At 43.5% G+C, this 19,716-nt stretch overlaps 2 protein-coding genes across 16 annotated transcripts in view; one reads left to right on the top strand and one right to left on the bottom strand.

The window, feature by feature from the left end:
• The window catches only part of BBS4 (Bardet-Biedl syndrome 4), an 84,809-nt gene extending 65,887 nt beyond the window's left edge, over positions 1-18,922 (top strand). Inside the window, exons 2-11 of one of the 4 annotated variants that reach the window (XM_089904194.1) lie at positions 217-348; positions 1,286-1,413; positions 3,949-4,003; positions 4,983-5,051; positions 6,027-6,179; positions 6,272-6,443; positions 8,119-8,188; positions 8,814-8,955; positions 9,498-9,699; positions 10,247-18,922. In XM_089904194.1, the coding sequence (XP_089760320.1) occupies positions 1,343-1,413; positions 3,949-4,003; positions 4,983-5,051; positions 6,027-6,179; positions 6,272-6,443; positions 8,119-8,188; positions 8,814-8,955; positions 9,498-9,699; positions 10,247-10,356 (1,044 nt within the window). In that variant the 5' untranslated portion in view covers positions 217-348; positions 1,286-1,342 and the 3' untranslated portion in view covers positions 10,357-18,922. Of the gene's footprint in view, positions 1-216; positions 1,414-3,948; positions 4,004-4,982; positions 5,052-6,026; positions 6,180-6,271; positions 6,444-8,118; positions 8,189-8,813; positions 8,956-9,497; positions 9,700-10,246 lie in introns of all 4 variants that reach the window. The other 3 variants (XM_022579962.3, XM_089904188.1, XM_089904187.1) reach the window with 3 other exon arrangements.
• Positions 1-19,716, bottom strand: part of ADPGK (ADP dependent glucokinase) — a 59,612-nt gene that overhangs the window by 14,150 nt on the left and 25,746 nt on the right. For 3 of the 12 annotated variants that reach the window (XR_016391280.1, XR_016391289.1, XM_089904139.1), the window contains one exon: positions 1-17,275. This exon is cut by the window's left edge. Coding sequence is in view for 3 of the 12 variants with exons in the window: in XM_089904139.1 (XP_089760265.1) it covers positions 17,114-17,275 (162 nt within the window). In the remaining 9 variants the exon portion in view is untranslated. Of the gene's footprint in view, positions 17,276-18,102 lie in introns of those variants that run through there. The other 9 variants (XR_016391288.1, XR_016391281.1, XR_016391284.1 and 6 more) reach the window with 9 other exon arrangements.

The following is a 19,716-nucleotide window of genomic DNA, read 5'->3' as shown; positions in this document are numbered from 1 at the left end:
TCATTGTGATTAGGCTACAGTGCCTAAGGCTCTTACATCAGATAAAACATTTGCGCTTACCCTGGTACTCAGATAAGGGAAAAAATGTATATATCTTAATTGAGGGATAGACCAAATTATAGAGAACTCTAAAAGTTAATGATAGTGGGGTTGGGTAGAGTTTCCTTCATAAAGCTCCCACTTAGTGATTATGAAGTTGTATTCTCCTTTCTCCAGTGCTGACAGGACTGAGAATCTGAATTAGTTGATACCCATTTGACAGTGTTTAATATATATCAATTTGTAAACTGATGCAACCGAATCAGTCCCTCCGGGGTATGGAGAAAACCCTGCACATCAGCACTTGAGGTATGAGAATAACTTTTGCTCCTGTGAGATGTATAAAAATAAATAATACCTATATCTGTGTAAATAAAATATACATATTTAGTGGGTCCCTTAGGTTTTCTGGGCAGATCTAGATCTTCAGTGTTACATATTTGGTTAGGAGCTTTCTCTCTTCAGAGGATATTTCAAGCATCTACAAGGAAGTGATTAGGATGGGTATTTATGGCAGAAAGTGAAGGGTGAATACTCAGTTGAACTGAGTAAGTACATATCTATTCACAGGATTATTCTGAGCCCAGGGAGAGATGGAATTGGTTTTTGGTCAGACCTGTATGGAGGAGAAGCATTATATTTAGATTTTACTATAAAGCCTACAGGCTAAGCATATACAGTACCTGGCATTTATAGAAATACTTGTTGAATCAGTGAAGGACTAAACGAAGCCCTTTTCATCATCTACGAGGGCATAAGCTCTTGCGTTAGCTCTGGTATACTAGTACCTAGAGCAACAGGCACTCGATGAATACACGTTGAATGAATAAATGAGGATTCATTCATTCATCAAAATATTGGTGAGGAAAATGAGGTCCACCCTGGGGAAGGGTGTGCATTTGGTCAGTGGTGCAGCTGGGGTCGAGTTTGGGGCAGACCATGATATCCCTTTTGACTTACGAAATACGAGTCATGGGTGTGAATATCAGAAAGCAGAAACACTCAGAAGGTTTAATCATCTGTACAGGCCCCCAAGTGGCTCTAGAGGCAGACACTCCGTGTTGCCAGCTGTCCTATGAGCACGCACGGCTTGGGTATGTTTTAGTTTTTTGGGTAGTGGGGCATTTGCTGAAATGTGATATTCCTACATTAGTATAGCAGGAGCTCTGTCTTTACATTAGCCATACAAGGTCATTGTCCTTTCACGGTAGTGATCTGGTTCTCTTTACTCTGTCAATCTTGTTAGGCACAAGACCAGTTGCACAATGCCCTACATCTTAACAGGCATGATCTGACTTACATAATGCTGGGCAAGATCCATTTGCTGGAGGGAGACTTGGACAAGGCCATCGAAATCTACAAGAAAGCAGTGGAGTAAGTGTGTCTGTTCCTTTAGAGCAGCGAGAAACTAAAACAAAAATGGGAGCAGACGTGAACTCCCAAGTCTAAGAGAGAACACGTGTGACTGTTACACATTGTGAGTTGTAGGAGCCAGAGTTACTGTTAAGCTAAGGTTTAGAGCTCCCGATTGTTTAAATAAGGAAGACAGACATGTTTCTTTCTCACCCATCCGTGTGGCTGGTCTAGCCTAGCTGGGCAGCTTTGCTCCACAAGATCAATCTGGGATCCAGGTTCCTTCCATGTTCCTTCCTCATCATTCCTTAGGTTGTTGCCTTCACCTGCATGGTTGCAGCTAACTTACTGTAGCATCTGTGCTCCAAGCTGTGGTTGGGGGAGGTGGTATAGGAAGCTAAGTACTGAATAAATAGGAAGTTGCACACATCATTCCCGCAGACATTCTCTGGTTCGAAATTAGTGAGGTGGCCACATCTAGCTGCAAGGGAGGTGGGCAGATGTGCTTAGGAGGAAGGAGAGAGCAGATTTTGGAGTCAGCTGGCAGTCTGCCATTGTGGTTTTAAACTTTATAAAAGATCTTGTGTTTCAGGATATTAGGGAGAGAAATCTCCTGATTGAGTAATAAAGATCTGGCCTTGTTAGCTTGAGACCAATATCATGCTTTTGAAAAGTATCATTAGGGTCAGCCAAACCCCCCTTGAAAACGTAACTGACTGGCTTTCCCAGTGTGGTGTTCTGCGTTTCTTTTCTAGGGACACATGCTGTCTTGTCTTTTCTGTCTGGGGTCTTGTGTTTAAGTGGGAGAGCTGTAGCAAAATGCTGTAGTGTCTCATTTGTTTGGTCAGTTAATAGAATGCCTCATCTGTGGTTTAAGGCCACAGAGTCTGTTACTCCTGATAATTAGACTTTGAACTAAACGTAGATTTCTATTAATTTGTTAATTACCTTTGTCTTCTACCATGATAGTAACTTTTCTGGTTATATTAGTCACAACACTGCTTTTGGAATTTTCTTCAACCATATTTTATATCTGAAAAGACATAAAAATCCTTTGGTTTAAGCTACAAAAGAGACTTCTGTCATCAAAAGGCTAAGTTTATATGGACAAGTAGGAAGGAAGCCATGTAGCGTATGTTAAAGTCTCTTTGGTGCTGGGTGGAAGCTTTAATCCCTGACCCCTGCATTCTGTAAGTTGGCTCTTTGAGCTTATTAGCTCACATAAATTACATTAGCTCACACATTCTTCTAGTGGCTGGTCAAGGACTTAAGTCACTGAAATTCTCAAAGGAGAAAACAGGTCAGCTGAGCATTTGGAGCCTCACTGAGATTATAGAAACCATTGTTTATGACCCGCAGCTTTGGAGAGAGTAGTCATGTTTTGGTGGGGGGATGGACACCCACCAGAATCATGGAAGTTACTTACTTGCTTTGGGGGAGGAAGTGATTAGGATGGGTATTTATGGCAGAAAGTGAAGGGTGAATACTCAGTTGAACTGAGTAAGCTCTGTCTGGCCAGCTCAGGCCTCCCCAGGCTGGGGCTTTGGCCCCTGTGGTTCTGGTCTCCCCATAGGTGACCAGCACCCTACCTCATTCCTTAGAAACAGGAGACACTGTTCTTCACCTTCTGTCATTTTCACTGTTGAAGCTGTCTGGTGATCCTGTAGTCAGATCATGTGAGCTCAGTGTTGCTTTCGTTTTGTGACAAAGACAGATGTCATTGAGGGATTGGAAAGGCAGATAATCTTTTACTTAAGCCGGTGTTTACTCCCCAAAGCCAACAGCTCATTCTTTCCTAGAGCGGGTATGTGTCTTCCTTCTTTAGTTTGGCTGTTTAGTATGGCTTTTTGTTTAATGTGGAGAGCAGAGCATTAGGGGCCTTGGGATCCTGAATTACGCGGGAAATTATGCTGGCTGGCATTGAGCGCAGTGAGAACAGGAAAAAAAAGTCTCACAAGAGGGAAAGGGCTAAAACTGTGTGTTCTAGACTGACTTGGTTTACAGGGCGTTATTCTTGAATTCTATCAGTGTAATCAAGACAATGGCACAAAATATTCCATAGGTTCTTTCTAAGGACTTTGGCCCTAAGGAAAGGTCCTGCGAAAGGAGTCTGAGTTCCAGGTCCCATTCTTTTTTTTTTTTCTTTTTTTTGCGGTACGCGGGCCTCTCACTGTTGTGGCCTCTCCCGTTGCGGAGCACAGGCTCTGGACGCGCAGGCTCAGCGGCCATGGCTCACGGGCCCAGCCGCTCCGCGGCATGTGGGATCTTCCCGGACCAGGGCACGAACTGTGTCCCCTGCATCGGCAGGTGGACTCTCAACCACTGCGCCACCAAGGAAGCCCCGAAGTCCCATTCTTTCTAGCTGAGCAATCCTCCCTGTAGCTAGGGTTGAGGTGACCTACTTTGGAAGGAAATTCCCAAATCCCTTTGAGAGTTCCTATGGGGAGTGGGAGGCACAGTGGTGTCTCAGGTAGTGCACAAGGGTGAATTACTATGTGTGTATCTTAGTGTCTCTCATACACATCTTGTTTCCCTCTGAGCATCTCTGTGTTGCAGGTTCTCACCAGAAAATACAGAACTTCTCACAACTTTAGGATTACTCTACCTCCAGGTAAGACGAATTCTTTGCTCACCCATGCATTGACGTTAGAAGTGTTTTTGGGTTTGTGTGTGTTGTGGTTTTCCTGCATTTTAACTTTAACACAACTTACTAAAGGTCATAAGAAGGACATGAACTTTACTCTCTGCATTTGATATTCTTTGTCTGCTAAAGGAATTAATTTTCAGCATTCAAATCAGAAGCAGGTAAGTCTGTTTGAGCCTTAGTGCAACTACAGTTCTTACCCAACCAAGGCAGGAACACATACGAGAAGTAACTGGGGTCAGAGGGGCTGGCATTTTGTGGTGGGAGGAGAAGCTGTGGTACCGCTAGGGCTTTGGGGCAAAGGCCATTCCTGTTGTTCCTTCTTCCCAGCCACGTCCTCTAGAAAAGAGAGAAGGCAAAGCATTGTCTAGAATAAAAAGTCTCCTCTCCCCTCCACATTCCCGAGTGTGGGTGGGATTCTCTTGGCCCCATCGCTGTTCTGTGTCTGCCTGAGGCCCTGGGACCCAGGGATCCCTCAGGGCTTCTCCCTGCCCCACACACCCCATCGAAGCCCCTGGTTCCCCTCTTAGCTGATCCTGCCTCCAGCCCTGCCTTTGTGGTGGCCTTTTCGTTTGTTTCAGTTTTCTTTCAAAGGAGCTTAACCCTGGGCCTTCCCGGGCTCTGGCTTGGGAGGCTGGCCCCAGGGGAGATGCAGCGAACCAGCCCGTTTCCTGCCAAGAGGCCACGGGTGGAACAGCGCTAGTGTGGCAGAGGCTGTTCCTGGCAAACAGCTACTTTGACCTTATCAGGGGACAAATCAACAAAACAGGAGGGAAAACAAACGTGGGGATCTTAATTTCCTCTTTTAAAGAATCCGGTATCTGTAGCTCTTTCTCTGTCCGAAGAACCCGGAAAAGTCAGGGTGTGTCTGATGAGGGTGTGCTTGGCCAGTCTCCTTAACTACCGTCCCCACAGTGTAATTCTCTGGCTTTTGCTTTTTCCCAAGCTTGGCATTTACCAGAAGGCATTTGAACATCTTGGAAATGCACTGACTTACGACCCCACCAACTACAAGGTACTGCAGGCTGTCAAACCCCAGAGCCTTCACACAGATGGTCCCACCACTCCTAAAGGTGATCTGGCCCTAGAAAGCGTTCTGTATATCTGAGAAAGTACTTTTTCCTTAGAAAAGTTATAATAAATAAGCGTGGCTCTCATTTGAAAATACTGTAAAGTGTCAGTGCTCTGCTTCTTATCTTCTAAAAGAGCACATTTGTTATATTGGGCCTGTTAACTTATGCAGAAAGCAAAACTGTAGTGCTGGTAAAGTTTTATATGTTACTTAGGAAATTGGCAGAGCCTCTGTAACTACTGTCAGAAATAAATCTGCTGAAAAGACTTGATTCCTGATGAATCTGAGATTACAACTCTTGTCCAGATACGACTTTGGGGAGGAGGAGATCATCATGTGGATATGTATCACTGAGGGAGATGCAGCAAAACCGGCTGTTAACAGTACAGACTCAGTCCTATCTTGGAAGTCGTAGTAGCCTGACGTAGCACCCCACCTTAATTAACCCTTTTCCTTAGAGACATGAAAAGCTTGATCAGTGAAGCCTAAGGCTGACTCACCCTCTGCCCTGTGGCAGAAGGAGCTGCACCTTAGTGGCCAAAGACAGGTGCACCTGAGTTGTCTAGAGCACTTGGTGTACCAAGTAGGGGCTGTAGGGAACAGGTTAAAGGTGCTTTTTACTTACAGGGCCCCGATACTCTGAAATAGTGACTCCCCTGGCCACCAGTAGGAAAGAAGTAAGCTGGGTCAGTGACTTTTCTGTATTACGCCGAAGAGAGCCAGCGTGGGGTGCGGGAGTGTTCTTCAGGAGCGTCTGTTCCAATAGCTTGGATATAGTATATAGGTCCCTGGAAGAAGCTTTTCAGTCCCACCAGTGCTGATGGGCCTGCTGAGTATCTACACTCAGGAAGGCTACTTCACTGCAACAGCCTTTTAGGAATGACTGAATTACCAACTTTCCACATCCCATGTTTTCAGGCCATCTTGGCAGCAGGCAGCATGATGCAGACCCATGGGGACTTTGATGTTGCCCTCACCAAATACAGAATTGTAGCTTGTGCTGTTCCAGAAAGTCCTCCACTCTGGAATAACATTGGAATGTGTTTCTTTGGCAAGAAGAAATACGTGGCAGTGAGTGTCTCCTCATTTTCTTGGTTTGTGTTCAGTTACTGGTTCTGCCAGCTTGCCCCAGCCTCTCACCGAGTGCCTGCTCTCTCCTGCAGGCTATCAGCTGCCTGAAACGAGCCAACTACTTGGCACCCTTCGACTGGAAGATTCTGTATAATTTGGGCCTTGTCCACCTGACTCTGCAGCAGTATGCATCAGCCTTCCATTTTCTCAGTGCAGCCATCAGCTTCCAGCCGAAGGTGGGGGAGCTCTACATGCTCTTGGCTGGTAAGAGACATCTGTGTGAAGAACCCCTTTCGCAGTCTGTACTCAGGGAAAAATGAATTAGAATCACAGGAGGCCAGTGGTTAAATGTCCCATAGAAGCCATTCCCTTGCAGATCCCATAGGAATCCGGATTACTGTCCTGGAGTTTGAAGAAATATGAAAGAAAAAGATGACAAAGCACCTTGTTGCTTCTCACTTAGGGGAATTTCACTCAGAGACCAGCAGGTTCAATCAGGTTCGTCTCCAGTTCATCTTTTAACAGTGGTTTTCCCATGACAGTTCATATATTGAATCCAGCCAAGCTCCAGTTATCAGCAGGTGTTAAGATCTTGGGCTTTAGGTAGGGTCCTGCCTCTACTACTTACTAGCTATATCTCATAGGGTTGATGAAAGGATTACATGATTGGACACAATGAATGTTAACTACTGGTTTTGTTGTCATTATATAATTAGTCTATTATTGTTGTTGCTCTACAGTATAAAAGTACTGACTAAATATTCTTTCTGGGGGATACTTCTCCTTATACTAAATATTCTTTCCGGAGGATACTTCTCCGTATACTAAAGTTAAGAAATGTATACCTAAAAGCAGTTTCCATGTTCTCATTGACAGTAGTCCTCAGGTGTCCTTTTGGGTTTTTTGTTTGTTTGTTTGTTTGTTTTGGTCATTACTGTGAGGTTCTGATTTATAAGAGAAAGGTTGCAAAAACAAATTGAGTGGTGGTTACTTGGGGGCTGTCTGAATACAAAGATAGCCCAGTCATAATGGGATACAGGAATGTAAACAAATAGCTGTACTGTATGGCATAAGCAGCAATTCTAACTTTGCAAAGTAGAGATGATCTCCACACTGAGTTGTGAAAAGATAAGCTGGAATTCAGTAGTACAGAATGGCTGAGAAGTCCCTGAGTAAAGGCATGCAGCCATGAAACTGCAAGAGGTACCAGGCCATTAGTGGGCAATAGTGTTGTAGAACGTGGTGGGAGATGAGTCAGGAGAGGTAGTCTGGCGTCAGAGTATGGAGGACCATTGAGTACAGCACAGGGACTGTACACTTGATCCCAGAGGCTCTGTTTTTCCCAGCTGTGTTCGTGGATCTCCTCTTGTGTCTGGTAGAAGTAGATGAACAGCTGGGGAGGTGGAGCGGGCAGGGCTTCCAGAGCAGCTCTGCTGTTGTCTGGGTTATAGGTCAGGCTTTCAGAAAATACTGATCTAAAAAGGGAGAGTGTTCTGTTGCTAAACAAAAGTTTAAAGGTACGGTTATGGGTGCTGGAGAGCAGTGAGCATGTGAGTATTCCTGAGTAGGCCAGTGACGCGGTCAGATTTGTCTCAGTCAGCAAGATACCTGGCAGCCTGCGCTGTGGCAAGCGGGACAGTGCCCTTGGGGAACAAAACGGAAGGCCTGACACGACTAAACCAGGGCAGTGTCACCAAAGAAGCTGTAAAAAATGGAATTCATGGAACCCGGCCGCTGACTAACTGTGGAGAGGGGACCGTTGAACAACATGATACCTGGAATCCAAGCTGAGTGGCTGCGCAGACGGTGGTGCCAGGAGCTGGGCGGGCACACCAGGAGTTAGTTAGGTTTGGTGGCTGAATGAACTGCCGTCTTGAAACATTGCCTGTGTTTTCTCCGCTGGGCTTTTCAGCCACTGCACTCAGTTTCTTCGTTGCAGTGGCTCTGACCAATCTGGACGACACGGAGAATGCCAGGAGAGCCTACGCAGAAGCAGTCCGCCTGGATAAGTAAGCCGCCCTGTCGGGAACGCCGCTGGGAGGGCTGGGCGCCGCAGAGCCGCGAGGTGGCGCCACGGCCCCGGCGTTGCCGAGCCAGCCCAGCTGCTCGCTCCCCGTGCCTCTGTGCACAGCGGGCCTCTGCGCTGCAGGACGTGGCTCTGAGCACAGAGTGGCTCGGCAGGACCCGACACTGACTCTTTCTGAGAAAACGTTTCGAGCCCTTAGTAGTCAGGAGGCCAGAGAAAGTGAGAGCTGGCAGTGGGCTTGGGCTGTTGATAGCTGTGGGCTCGCTGGAATGTCACATGGGACTCTGGGCTCAGTTTAATTTAAGATAAACTTGACTCTCCTGGGATATATTCCACTGGCCTCTGTTAGGCAGCAGGGTAGGGACCTGTTTTTCGTCTCTTTTGAGGGCTGAGATGTCAGTCTTGGTCCCAGTACCTGCTTTGCTGGTTGGGAAGTTAATTCCCTGATTCTTCTCCAAAGGTCCACACAACACGTGTGTGCCCCACCTTGCTGTGGAGTGGAGCTGTCTGTATTTAGCCAGTTTTATTTTTGTGCAGTGAGAAGGATCTCTAATTGACCACGTGTTGCAAGGCCCCAGCTCCATAAGGATCGCTGTCTGTTTGCACAGGTGTAACCCTTTGGTAAACCTGAACTATGCTGTGCTGCTGTACAACCAGGGAGAGGAGAGGGGCGCCCTGGCCCAGTACCAGGAGATGGAGAAGAAAGTCAACCTACTCAAGGACAGCAGCTCCCTGGAATTTGACCCGGAGGTAAGCCTTAGCTCCTAGGAGTCATAACGAGACTTTTGAATCAAGCCCAAATAACCCAAATATAAGGTGTTATATAGGCTCATGCCTGTTTTGGCTTAGACATTCCTAGTGGCATGAATTCTTCAATTAAGAACAGCTTGAGAAGAAACTTTCCTGGACGAAAATAATAAGAGGAAATTCAGGCTTACTGAGTTACATCTATTATTGATAGACCTCAGCTCAAATGAGTTGTATTATGTCTCTTTGTAGCTTCCTCCCAGTCTCCTCACATAGGAAAAAGGCAGGAATTTAGTCCAACAATGCACCAAACTTGAATTGTTGGGTTTGAGAGCCTTTAAAGAACTCCCTGGCCATCCACTCAGGGCAGTGTGGTCTCTGCTGTTTGAGAATGATTTCTTTGCAGTAAGTGTTTCCTCCCTCAAATGCTAGTACAGCAGACGCTATTTCAGCTAACCCCCACCTGCCTGCTGAAGACCTGGGATGAGGCTTCCGGTCAGCCCTGTGACTCTTTTTTTTTTTTTTCCTTCCCACTTGGGCACAAGATGGTGGAGATGGCCCAGAAGTTGGGAGCTGCTCTCCAGGTCGGGGAGGCACTGGTCTGGACTAAACCAGTTAAAGATCCCAAATCAAAGCAGCGGACCACTTCAACCAGTAAAGCCGCCAGTTTCCAGCAGCCTCTGGGTTCTAATCAAGCTCTAGGACAGGCAATGTCTTCAGCAGCCGCATATAGGAAGCTCCCGTCAGGTAGGAAGCTACACACAGCTATATGAAGACCTGTGGGTACAAGCCACATGCGCCTGCAAAGAGATTACAGCTTGGAATGAGGCTTGTGCTTTTCAGACTCAGGACACATCCAACGTAGTGCTGCCTAGAAGGGGAAAAAAGCCCAAGGGTGGCCGAACTGTCACTTGTTTCCTTAAGGCAATTTGTGTAAAAGTTAACAGCTACTGGCAGGCTTAGCTGGATGTCGGTACGCTGGGTCTTTACAATATCCAGGTTTAGAAATACATTGCGGCACCTTTCGTTATGTAGTCTCACTTTAATTCTCACTGCCTTATTATAAGCCAGCATGGTGCAGGTAGTTAAACATTTCTTTTATAAGGCCATTGAAGGCACACTTGACTGTTGCTTTATTTCTTCAGTTATGGTCTTCCTTCACAGCTGCCCAGATATGCCACAGTCCCACTAGTCTCAGAAAATATGGGTTTTTTCCTTGAAACTTGACAGTGAAAATACTGATTTCTTCTGGAACCATGGAACTGAGAATTCAAGCTGTTTGTTTTGTTACTAGGTGTCGGAGGAACATCCCAGCTCACAAAGCCACCATCTCTTCCTCTGGAGCCAGAGCCCACTGTGGAAGCGCAACCAACTGAAGCATCAGCACAAATAAGAGAAAAATAGGTGTAGGATGAGCCGAGAGTTGGGGTTTCTTGGGCGAGGATGTTCCAGATTAGGAAAGGTCCCGTGACACAGGCAGCACGGAGGCCAGCACGTTCCCTGGGCATCATGAGCTGGAACGCAGAACGTGTTACAATGATCACGAGGAGGCTGAGGCCTGCGCAGCCCCTGCTGCCCCATCAGCCGGAAACGAGCGAGAAGATGGCCCAGACAGGTTCTCCTGAAGAATTGAGAGCAAGGCTTCGGCTCTATGTATGTAGTTCCAAGAGCCAGCAGGGCATGTGATGCTGTTTTGGAAAGGACTTTCTCTTGGCTGGCGGACCCCTTCCTTTGTGGAAGGAAAGTCTGAGACAGACCTCTGCGCAGCAGTCCTGTCATGACAAAGCCTTGTCTTAGCTGAGCTGATCCTTGGGCTGTGTGGTATATCAGCCACTGAAGCAAACACAAATCTTTGATTAATAATCCAGCTCTAATAGTCTAAAAGAAAAAAAAAATGATGAAACAAGCTCTTTAAATTGAGGCCCAGGCTACTGAGTGAGTATCCCAGCTGCACTTTCCCAAAAGCATCCAGAACAAGTCCCTATATCTTGTTCTTGAGAGGTCAGTGTAGAGCCAGACCATGTCAGGATGAAAAGAAGTAAAGGGCTGGTCTGGTGTCAGCACCAAGGATTTAACAAAAAGGAAGTGCTGCTTAACTGAGGAATTTTTATTTGACAATCGATGATACCACTGACCAGATGTTATCAATACATTATATCTATAGATACTTTTCAGAATAAAGATTATGTATCATCCCTTTGGGGAAAGTTATTCAGGTATAAAAATGAGGGATCACAAAAAAAAACTTTTTAAAAGAAACTTGTACCTGCTCAGTCTTTGGGGCTTGTGGATTTGCAGTCTCTCATTCACTCTGTTGAGAAAGGAGCTATTCTAATTCCTAGTATGGGAGTTGCTCATGTCATCACAGGAAAATTACATGACAATTAGAAAAATGAGACCAAGTACACAGTTACAGATACAGACATGGTTTTAGATGGCTCAAATTAGAGGCAAGAAAGCGGAAGTACGAACTAGCAATGGGAAAAGTGTTCTTCTTACTGAATAATATTAGTACAAAACGAAGTAAAATTTTGGAGTGTATGATTACAATGATCATTTTGTTCTTAAGGAAAAATCCCTATTGTCTGATAATAGAGAGCAGCTCACAATGGACCAATCCTCCCACGGACAACAAATATAAACCAGTGGGTAAATGTAAAATACTATCTATCTTGGTTTAATTTAAAAAAAATACACATAACTGTTCCAAGTAAAAATTATAACATTATAACTAAAGGACAAGGGGGTATATGGAAACTTATGGTTGAAAGGTTTTTATATTTCACATGATATGGTACAAAACTAATCCTAAATAGTTTGTGAAAAGTTAAGGCTGTATATTATAATCCCTAGAGTAACCATTAAAAAGATGCAAAGAAGCACAGCTATTGGGTTGGCCAAAAAGTTTTTTTTTTCTTTTTCTGTAAGACGGCTCTAGTAGCCCTTAGCTGGAAGACTGTAAAAGGCACCTAGAACAGTTCTTTACTCAAAAAGATAAAAAGTTTTGGGAAGATGGAATTATGAAGTTGCCTGAAAAATGGCAGAAGGTAGTGGAAGAAAACGGTGACTATGTTGTTCAATAAAGTTCTTGGTGAAAATGAAAAATGCATCTTTTTACTTAAAAACCAAAGGAAGTTTTTGGCCAACCCAATAAAAAGACAGTAGAGAGGGGGGTAAAAAAACAGATGGAACAAGGAGAAAATAAATAGCAAAATGTTAAATGTAAATCCAGTCATGTCAATAACTACATTAAAATGTAATTAGACTTAAAAATGTAAGTGGACTAAACATGTCAGTTAAAAAGCACAGAGGGGCTTACCTGGTGGCGTGGTGGTTGAGAGTCCACCTGCCGATGCAGGGGACAGGGGTTCGTGCCCCGGTCCGGGAGGAGCCCACATGCCGTGGAGCGGCTGGGCCCGTGAGCCATGGCCGCTGAGCCTGCGCGTCCGGAGCCTGTGCTCCGCAATGGGAGAGGCCACAGCAGTGAGAGGCCTGCGTACCGCAAAACAAACAAACAAAAAAACACAGAAAGGATAAAAAAGCCTAGTACTATATTAATGTTAGATAAAGCAGGCTTCAAAACAAGGGCTGTTACCAGAAATAAAGGGGGGCATTTCACAATGATAAACAGTCAAGTCAGTAGAAAACCATAAATATGTACGCAACTAACGTTACTTCACAGTACATCAAGTAAAAATTGATAGAATTTAATCCACGATCATAGTTGGATATGTTAGCACTTTTTCTTTCAGCAATTGTGATAGAATTAGACAAAAAGTGTAAAAGGACATATTGGCCAGCTTGTCAATTTCTTTTGACATTTATAGAACACTACAAGCAGTAACTGTAGAAAATACATTCTTTGCAAGTGCACATAATACATTTAGCAAGACAGACCAAATACTGGGCCATAAAATAAGTCTCAAAAGTCAACAGATTGAAATTTCCAGAATATGTTCTCTATACACAATGAAATTGTATTAAAAATTAATATCTAGAAAACCTACATATTTGGAAATTATACACACATACTTGTAATAAGGAAGAAATCAAAAGAGAAATTAGAAAATATTTTGAACTGAATAATGAAAACAAAATTTGTAGGGTTAAGAGCTGTGCTTATAAGGAAACTTAGAGCTATAAATGCTTCTATTAGAACAAATGAAAGGTAGAAAATCACTGATAAAGGTTTCTACCTTAAGCTATAAAAAGAGCAAAATAAACCCAAAGTACAGAAAATATTAAAGAAAAATCTAAGAAGCTGAAAGTTCTATGAAAAAACACACACACACAAAAATGGACAAATCCCTAGCTAAACTGATGAAGGGAAAAAAGAGGAGACAAATTACCAATATCAGGAATGAAAGAGGGGATAGCATTACAGGTCCTGTACAACATGGAAAAGATAAAGGAATGTTATGAAAAATTTTATGATAATAAAACAAGTTGGATGTAATACACAAAATCTTTGAAAAATGCAACATACCCAAATTGAAACAAGATGAAATGTAAAGGCTTCATAGGTCCGATCAAAGGAACTGAATCTATAAATCAAATGCTACCCTAAGCAAACTCTTGGCTCAGATGATTTCACCAGTGGGTTCCATTAAATCCAGTCTTACAAAATTTTTTTTTTTTCTTGCGGTACGCAGGCCTCTCACTGTTGTGGCCTCTCCCGTCGCGGAGCACAGGCTCTGGACATGCAGGCTCAGCGGCCATGGCTCACGTGCCCAGCAGCATGTGGGATCTTCCCGGACCGGGGCACGAACCTGCGTCCCCTGCATCGGCAGGCGGACTCTCAACCACTGTGCCACCAGGGAAGCCCCTACAAAAATTTTTTAAAAACAGGATCAAGAACTTCCCATTAGGCCATGAAGAAAATGAAAGTCAATCTACAGATTGAGAATATATTCACAAGATACATCTGACAAAGGACTTATATCCAGAAAATATAAAAAACTCCTACAACTCAATAATATAAAAACTAATAACCCAAACAACAACATACACAAACCAAATGAAAAAAAAAATGGGCAAAAAATTTGGACACCTCACAAAGATACATGAAAGGCCAGTAAGCATGTGACGACGTGCTCATTGTCCATCATCAAGGAAACGCAAAATAAAACCACAATGAAATACCACTGTGTACACATCAAAATGGCTAAAATTAAACACTGACAACTCTAAATACTGGCAAGAACAAGAAGCAACCAGAACTGTCATGCATCATTGGTGGGAGTGTAAAATGGGCCATCCGCTTTGGAGAAAGGTCTGTCACTTATCTCATGATATACATTCTTCCCAGCAATTCTACTCCCATGTATTACCCAAGAGGAAGGAAAATGCCCACACAGACTTGTAGATAACATTATTCATAAAAGCCCCAAACGGAAACATCGTATTCACAGTGGAATACTATTTAGCCACAAAAGGCAACAAACTACATGCAACAACATAATCTCAAAAACATTATGCTGAACGAAAAGGGTTTTTACAGCTACAGTAATTAAAACAGTATGGTACTGGCACAAAAACATAAATATAGATCAATGGACCAGGATAGAAGGCCCAGAAATAAACCCATGCACTTATGATCAATTAATCTACCACAAAGGAGGCAAGAATATACAATGGAGAAAAAGTCTCTTCGATAAGTGGTGCTGGGAAAACTGGACAGCTACATGTGAAAGAGTGAAATTTGAACATTCTCTAACACAACAAAAATAAACTCAAAATGGATTAAAGACCTAAATGTAAGACTGGATACTATAAAACTCCTAGAGGAAAACATAAGCAGAGCACTCTTCGACATAAATTGCAGCAATATCTTTTTGGATCTGTCTCCTAGAGTAGGAGTAGGAGATAAATGGAAATAAAAATAAACAAATGGGACCTAATTAAACTTAAAAGCTTTCACACAGCAAAGGAAACCATAAACAAAACGAAAAGACAACCTACAGAATGGGAGAAAGTATTTGCAAACGATGCAACTGAAAGGGAGTTAATTTCCAAAATATACAAACATCTCATAACAGCTCAATATCAAAAAAAATCCCCAAACAACCCAATCAAAAAATGGGCAGAAGATCTAAAAAGACATTTTTCCAAACAAGACATACAGATGGCCAAAAGGCATGTGAAAAGATGCTCAACATCGCTAATTAGAGAAATTCAAATCAAAACTACAATGAGGTATCACCTCACAACAGTCAGAATGGCCAACATCAAAAAGTCTACAAATAACAAATGCTGGAGAGGGTGTGGAGAAAAGGGAACCCTCTTGCACTACTGGTGGGAAAGTAAATTGATACAGCCACTATGGAGAACAGTACGGAGGTTCCTTAAAAAACTAAAAGTAGAGCTACCATATGATCCTGCAATCCCACTCCTGGGCATATATCCAGAGAAAACCATAATTCGAAAAGGTACATGCACCTCAGTGTTCATTCATTGTAGCATGATATACAATAGCTAAGATATGGAAGCAACCTAAATGTCCATCGACAGGTGAATGGATAATGAAGATGTGGTACATATGCACAATGGAATATTACTCGGCCATTAAAAAGAATGAAATGATGCCATTTGCAGCAACATGGATGGACCTAGAGATTACCATACTAAGTGAAGCAAGCCAGACAAAGACAAAATATATGATACTGCTTATATGGGGAATCTAAGAAACTGATACAAATAAACTTATTTACAAAACAGAAAGACTCACAGACATAGAAAACAAACTTATGGTTACCAAAGGGGAAGGGGGGGGAGATAAATTAGGAGTTTGGGATTAAAATATACACACTACTAAATATAAAATAGATAATCAACAAGGACCTACTGTATAGCACAGGGAACTCTACTCAGTATTCTGTAATAACCTATAATGGAAGAGAATGTATCACTCTGCTGTATACCTGAAACAAACACAACATTGTAAACTATATTTCAACAAAAAATTTAAAAAAAAAATCAGTGAGGAGACATAAAAAAATAACACTGAAGAAAAGAGCTTTATACAAAAGGACTAAATACTGTATGATTCCATTTCTATGAAGTTCCAGAACAGGCAAAACTAATTTATGGTGAAAAAGATTATAGTGGGTGCTTCAGGGGGCTGGGGTTGAGGGGGAGGCTGAGTATAACTTGGAAGTAGCCTGAGGGACCTATCTGAGATGATGGAAGCATTCTGTATCTGGATAGGCACTTGGGTTAGATAGGTATATACTTTTCTCAAAACTTACCAAATGGACTTAAAATTTGTAGTTTCACTGTTTGAAAATCTTTACCTAAAGAAAGAGCAAAGAATAAAATGTTAAATTATCATTGTGGTAGCTTTTCAGTGATTTTCAGTAGTCCTAAAGAGACCCAGAAAATTGCCTGTTCAGTTTAGTAACTGACAATTATTAAACTTTTATATACATGCCACATACTGTGCTACTACTTTGCTCCGCATTTCTCTTTAATTAAGAACCCTACGAAGGTAAGGACCATTGTTAGCCCTGTTTTACAGATGAGGAAAAATGAGGCTCAGGAAAGGTACCTTGTCCAATGTCATTCAATACTCACCACCTCAAGCTCTGCACAGAATTTGAATGTCTTCTGCTGATGAATAATTACCTCTGCCCCACTCAAACTTGACAGAGTGAGAGAATAAAATGCAAACTAAATCTGCGCAATAAATATTACTCATTTTTGGCTGAATTCTTATCTCCTGACAGTGTTTTGTGTGCTGCAGCTTTTCCCTGGGTGTTAAATCAATTTCAAGGGAATGCAAGAGTGTTAGAACATTTTTAGGAAGGATCATTTTTCACCAGGCACCCTTTCCAGTATGGGGGATTTTCAAGCTTTCTTCTTCATATAAAATCATACATGGAGATCTCTGTAAAATATAGTTCAAAGCAAAGGGGCCTGAAGCTCCACCTCTTGTTTCTCCTGCCTTTCCAACTCACTTCTGCCTCCACCTGTCTGTCCTGGGTGATACAGCCCAGTTAATCTTACTTCCAAAGCTTAGCCTACTTCTCATCAAGGTGGGACGTTCACAGAGGGATGCATGTATATTCATATCTACACACACACATTCAGGAATACAGAAAAGTTTTACAAAACAATACTTAAAATCATTATCCCCATAATGTATGATGCATTTTGATACTTTCTATAAACACCAAGTTGATTTAGTAATGATCAATCGTTCAAAACCCACCTTTTGAAAAACACTGCTCTGAGGTACATGCTGCCCACGTCTCCTGAACGCCTTCCTCGACGTCACCAGTGAAAACTGGAGAAATGTTGAGAATATGCTAAGGACAGGGGCTGCCTGTAAGAAAAAGGTCACATGGAGAACACTGCTGCTTAGGTTTAGAACGTAAGTGATGAGTTATTCTAACTCTTCTTGGGAAAATAGAAATCTCTTCTCACTTAAGCTTTTCTAAAAATAGACTAGGAAGTGGTTTAATTATTTTTAATTGAGCTTCAAGGCAGACTGATGAGGTAGCAGCCAGAGATTTTCTTAATAAGCTACTTGCTTTGAATTTCAAGCTGCATAATTCTCCAGGCTTGTCTTTGAAGGAGTAATCAAGCCTTTCCTTCTCATGCAAGGCAGGGGGGAAGGTCATAAATGGAGAACTTGAGGTAGCTTTGAGATTCCAGAAGCTGCTGCTGTGAGCCCAGCGTGAATGATGACCTGTGACCTAAGCTGGCCTGCCACCAGCTGACACGTGTCTATACTGCTCTTTGGACGTACTGAGAAGGCTCACCACACTCTTTCCAACTGCTGGGTCATACTGGCTCGAGTACTTGATACTAGTATCTTCTGTCACTTTATTTTTTTAATTTTAATTTTCTTGGCTGCACCGCACAGCATGTAGGACCTTAGTTCCCAGACCAGGGATCAAACCCGTGCCCCTGCATTGGAAGCATGGAGTCTTAACCACTGGACTGCCAGGGAAGTCCCTCTTCTGTCACTTTAAACCAGAAGACAGACCTACAGCTCAGACTCAGTGTGAGGGGCTGCCTAACCTAGTGATGGGGAAGACAAGATAATCAAACACCTCAAGAGCAGAGGAACATGTAAGTCACAAGTCAAGATCAAAATGATTTATGGCTCCAGAGTCGTGGTAGAAATGAAATCAATCACAAACAGACTTCGCATTCCTGAAACGTAAATTGTCTTTAATATTTAAAAGCACGCTGAAGTCTCCTTGATTTATAAAAAATAAATACATAACATGACAAACTTATTCATGATCCTGGGACCCTTATGAGGTCAAACTCTTTAATGGATGTGATGTGTCAATGTAAAACACACATGATCTGTTATACACCCAGAAGCATATTCCAGTTGTAAGATGCCTTCAAGGATCAGAAAGAACATAGATGAGTCTTCTACTGCAGAGAGCACATCCAGAGCTGGGCGATGAGGTTGGGCGCAGGCACAGGAGCCTCTGACCAGCCAGCCTACAGTTAAGGAGCCAGGGCAGGAAGGCGCAGCCCTTCAGCTCCAGCTCACAGCCCCACCCTGCAGGCCAGGCAGGCTCCTCAGCTGCAGAGTGACCGGCTCCCTCAAGGAAACCACGAGGCTCCCAGCCTCTGCTGTGTCTCTGACGCACAGGAGGGCCTGTTTTGTCCTTACTTGTGGCTCTGTCCTAAGTTTGAGAGCAGAAGACTGAGAAGGTGTGCTCATTAAATTTTTTCATTAGAACACTGAATGGAAATCATGATCCTGCCGTGAGCGCTGAGCTGAGAGAACGCGAGAACTCACACTGCACTTTACCAGAGACATGGGAGCGGGTGAGGGAGCACGCACTCCCGAGGTTGGCAAGGAGGAGTGCTTTCTCCAAACCGACATGCTCTCGAGGGTAAAGAAGTCAGGCCTAAAATACTTGAAGAGGGGATCTGGGAATCAAGTTTTCACCCCTGTAACACACAACATAAAAAAAAAAACAACAAAAAACAAGAAGAAAAATCTAGTCTTGTTAGTAAATAGCTGAATTTTGATTAAAACCTGAAATGTTTCTGTGTAATCGTCAACTGGCTGGAATGTATCTGGTACAGTTTAATCTGCTGTTGTTTCTTTGGCTGTCTTCCAACTAGATCTAGAAACGGTTTTGACACTCTCAATCCTGTTTCCCAAACCACTTAATTCCTGTCATTCTTAGGTTGACTAGTTTTCCTCCTTCAGAAAAATGACCCACAACAATCTTCCTGCTAGTGAGAGTGTACTTCTGAATAGAAGAGTCCTTCGGCTGAAATGGCATCTCCGAGGCCCACAGTTCGAACAGGATCTTTACACACCAACACTGGTGTGAAGTGGAAGGACACTCCCTCCCTGTGCCATTCGACCACTGGCTCGTTTGGGTTTAACATGACCCTGGAGCCAGCCGCCGAACGGGAGGTCATGAACTCACGGGGCGCCTTCAGAGACACTCGGCGGGTGTCTATGGTTTCTGTTGCACAGGCCTGTGTCCCGGCCACGCGAGCTCCTGCAGCCACGGCCGCCAGCTGGTTGGCCCAGTGTCCATCCACAGTTGCCAGGATGTGGTAGGCCAGCGTGTGGAAGTGGATCCTGGTGAGGTCTGAGGCTCTGCTTTCACTCTTCCCATGTTCCTTCAAGATCCAAAAGAGGATGTCGCTGACCACGCCCACATCAGGAACACCGGTCCAGGAAGAGAGGGAAGAGTGAGGTCCAGATGCCGACTGGCTGAGAAATAACAGCTCCTGTTCATTCAGCCCAAGGGAAGTCACGGCAGAAAAGACCTG

This window comes from Delphinapterus leucas, chromosome 2, assembly GCF_059928025.1.
Source record: "Delphinapterus leucas isolate spDelLeu-1000000601 "Yukka" chromosome 2, BTC_Dleu_Yukka2, whole genome shotgun sequence".
Lineage (NCBI taxonomy): Eukaryota > Metazoa > Chordata > Mammalia > Artiodactyla > Monodontidae > Delphinapterus > Delphinapterus leucas.
This window is presented reverse-complemented; position numbering and strand designations above follow the sequence as displayed.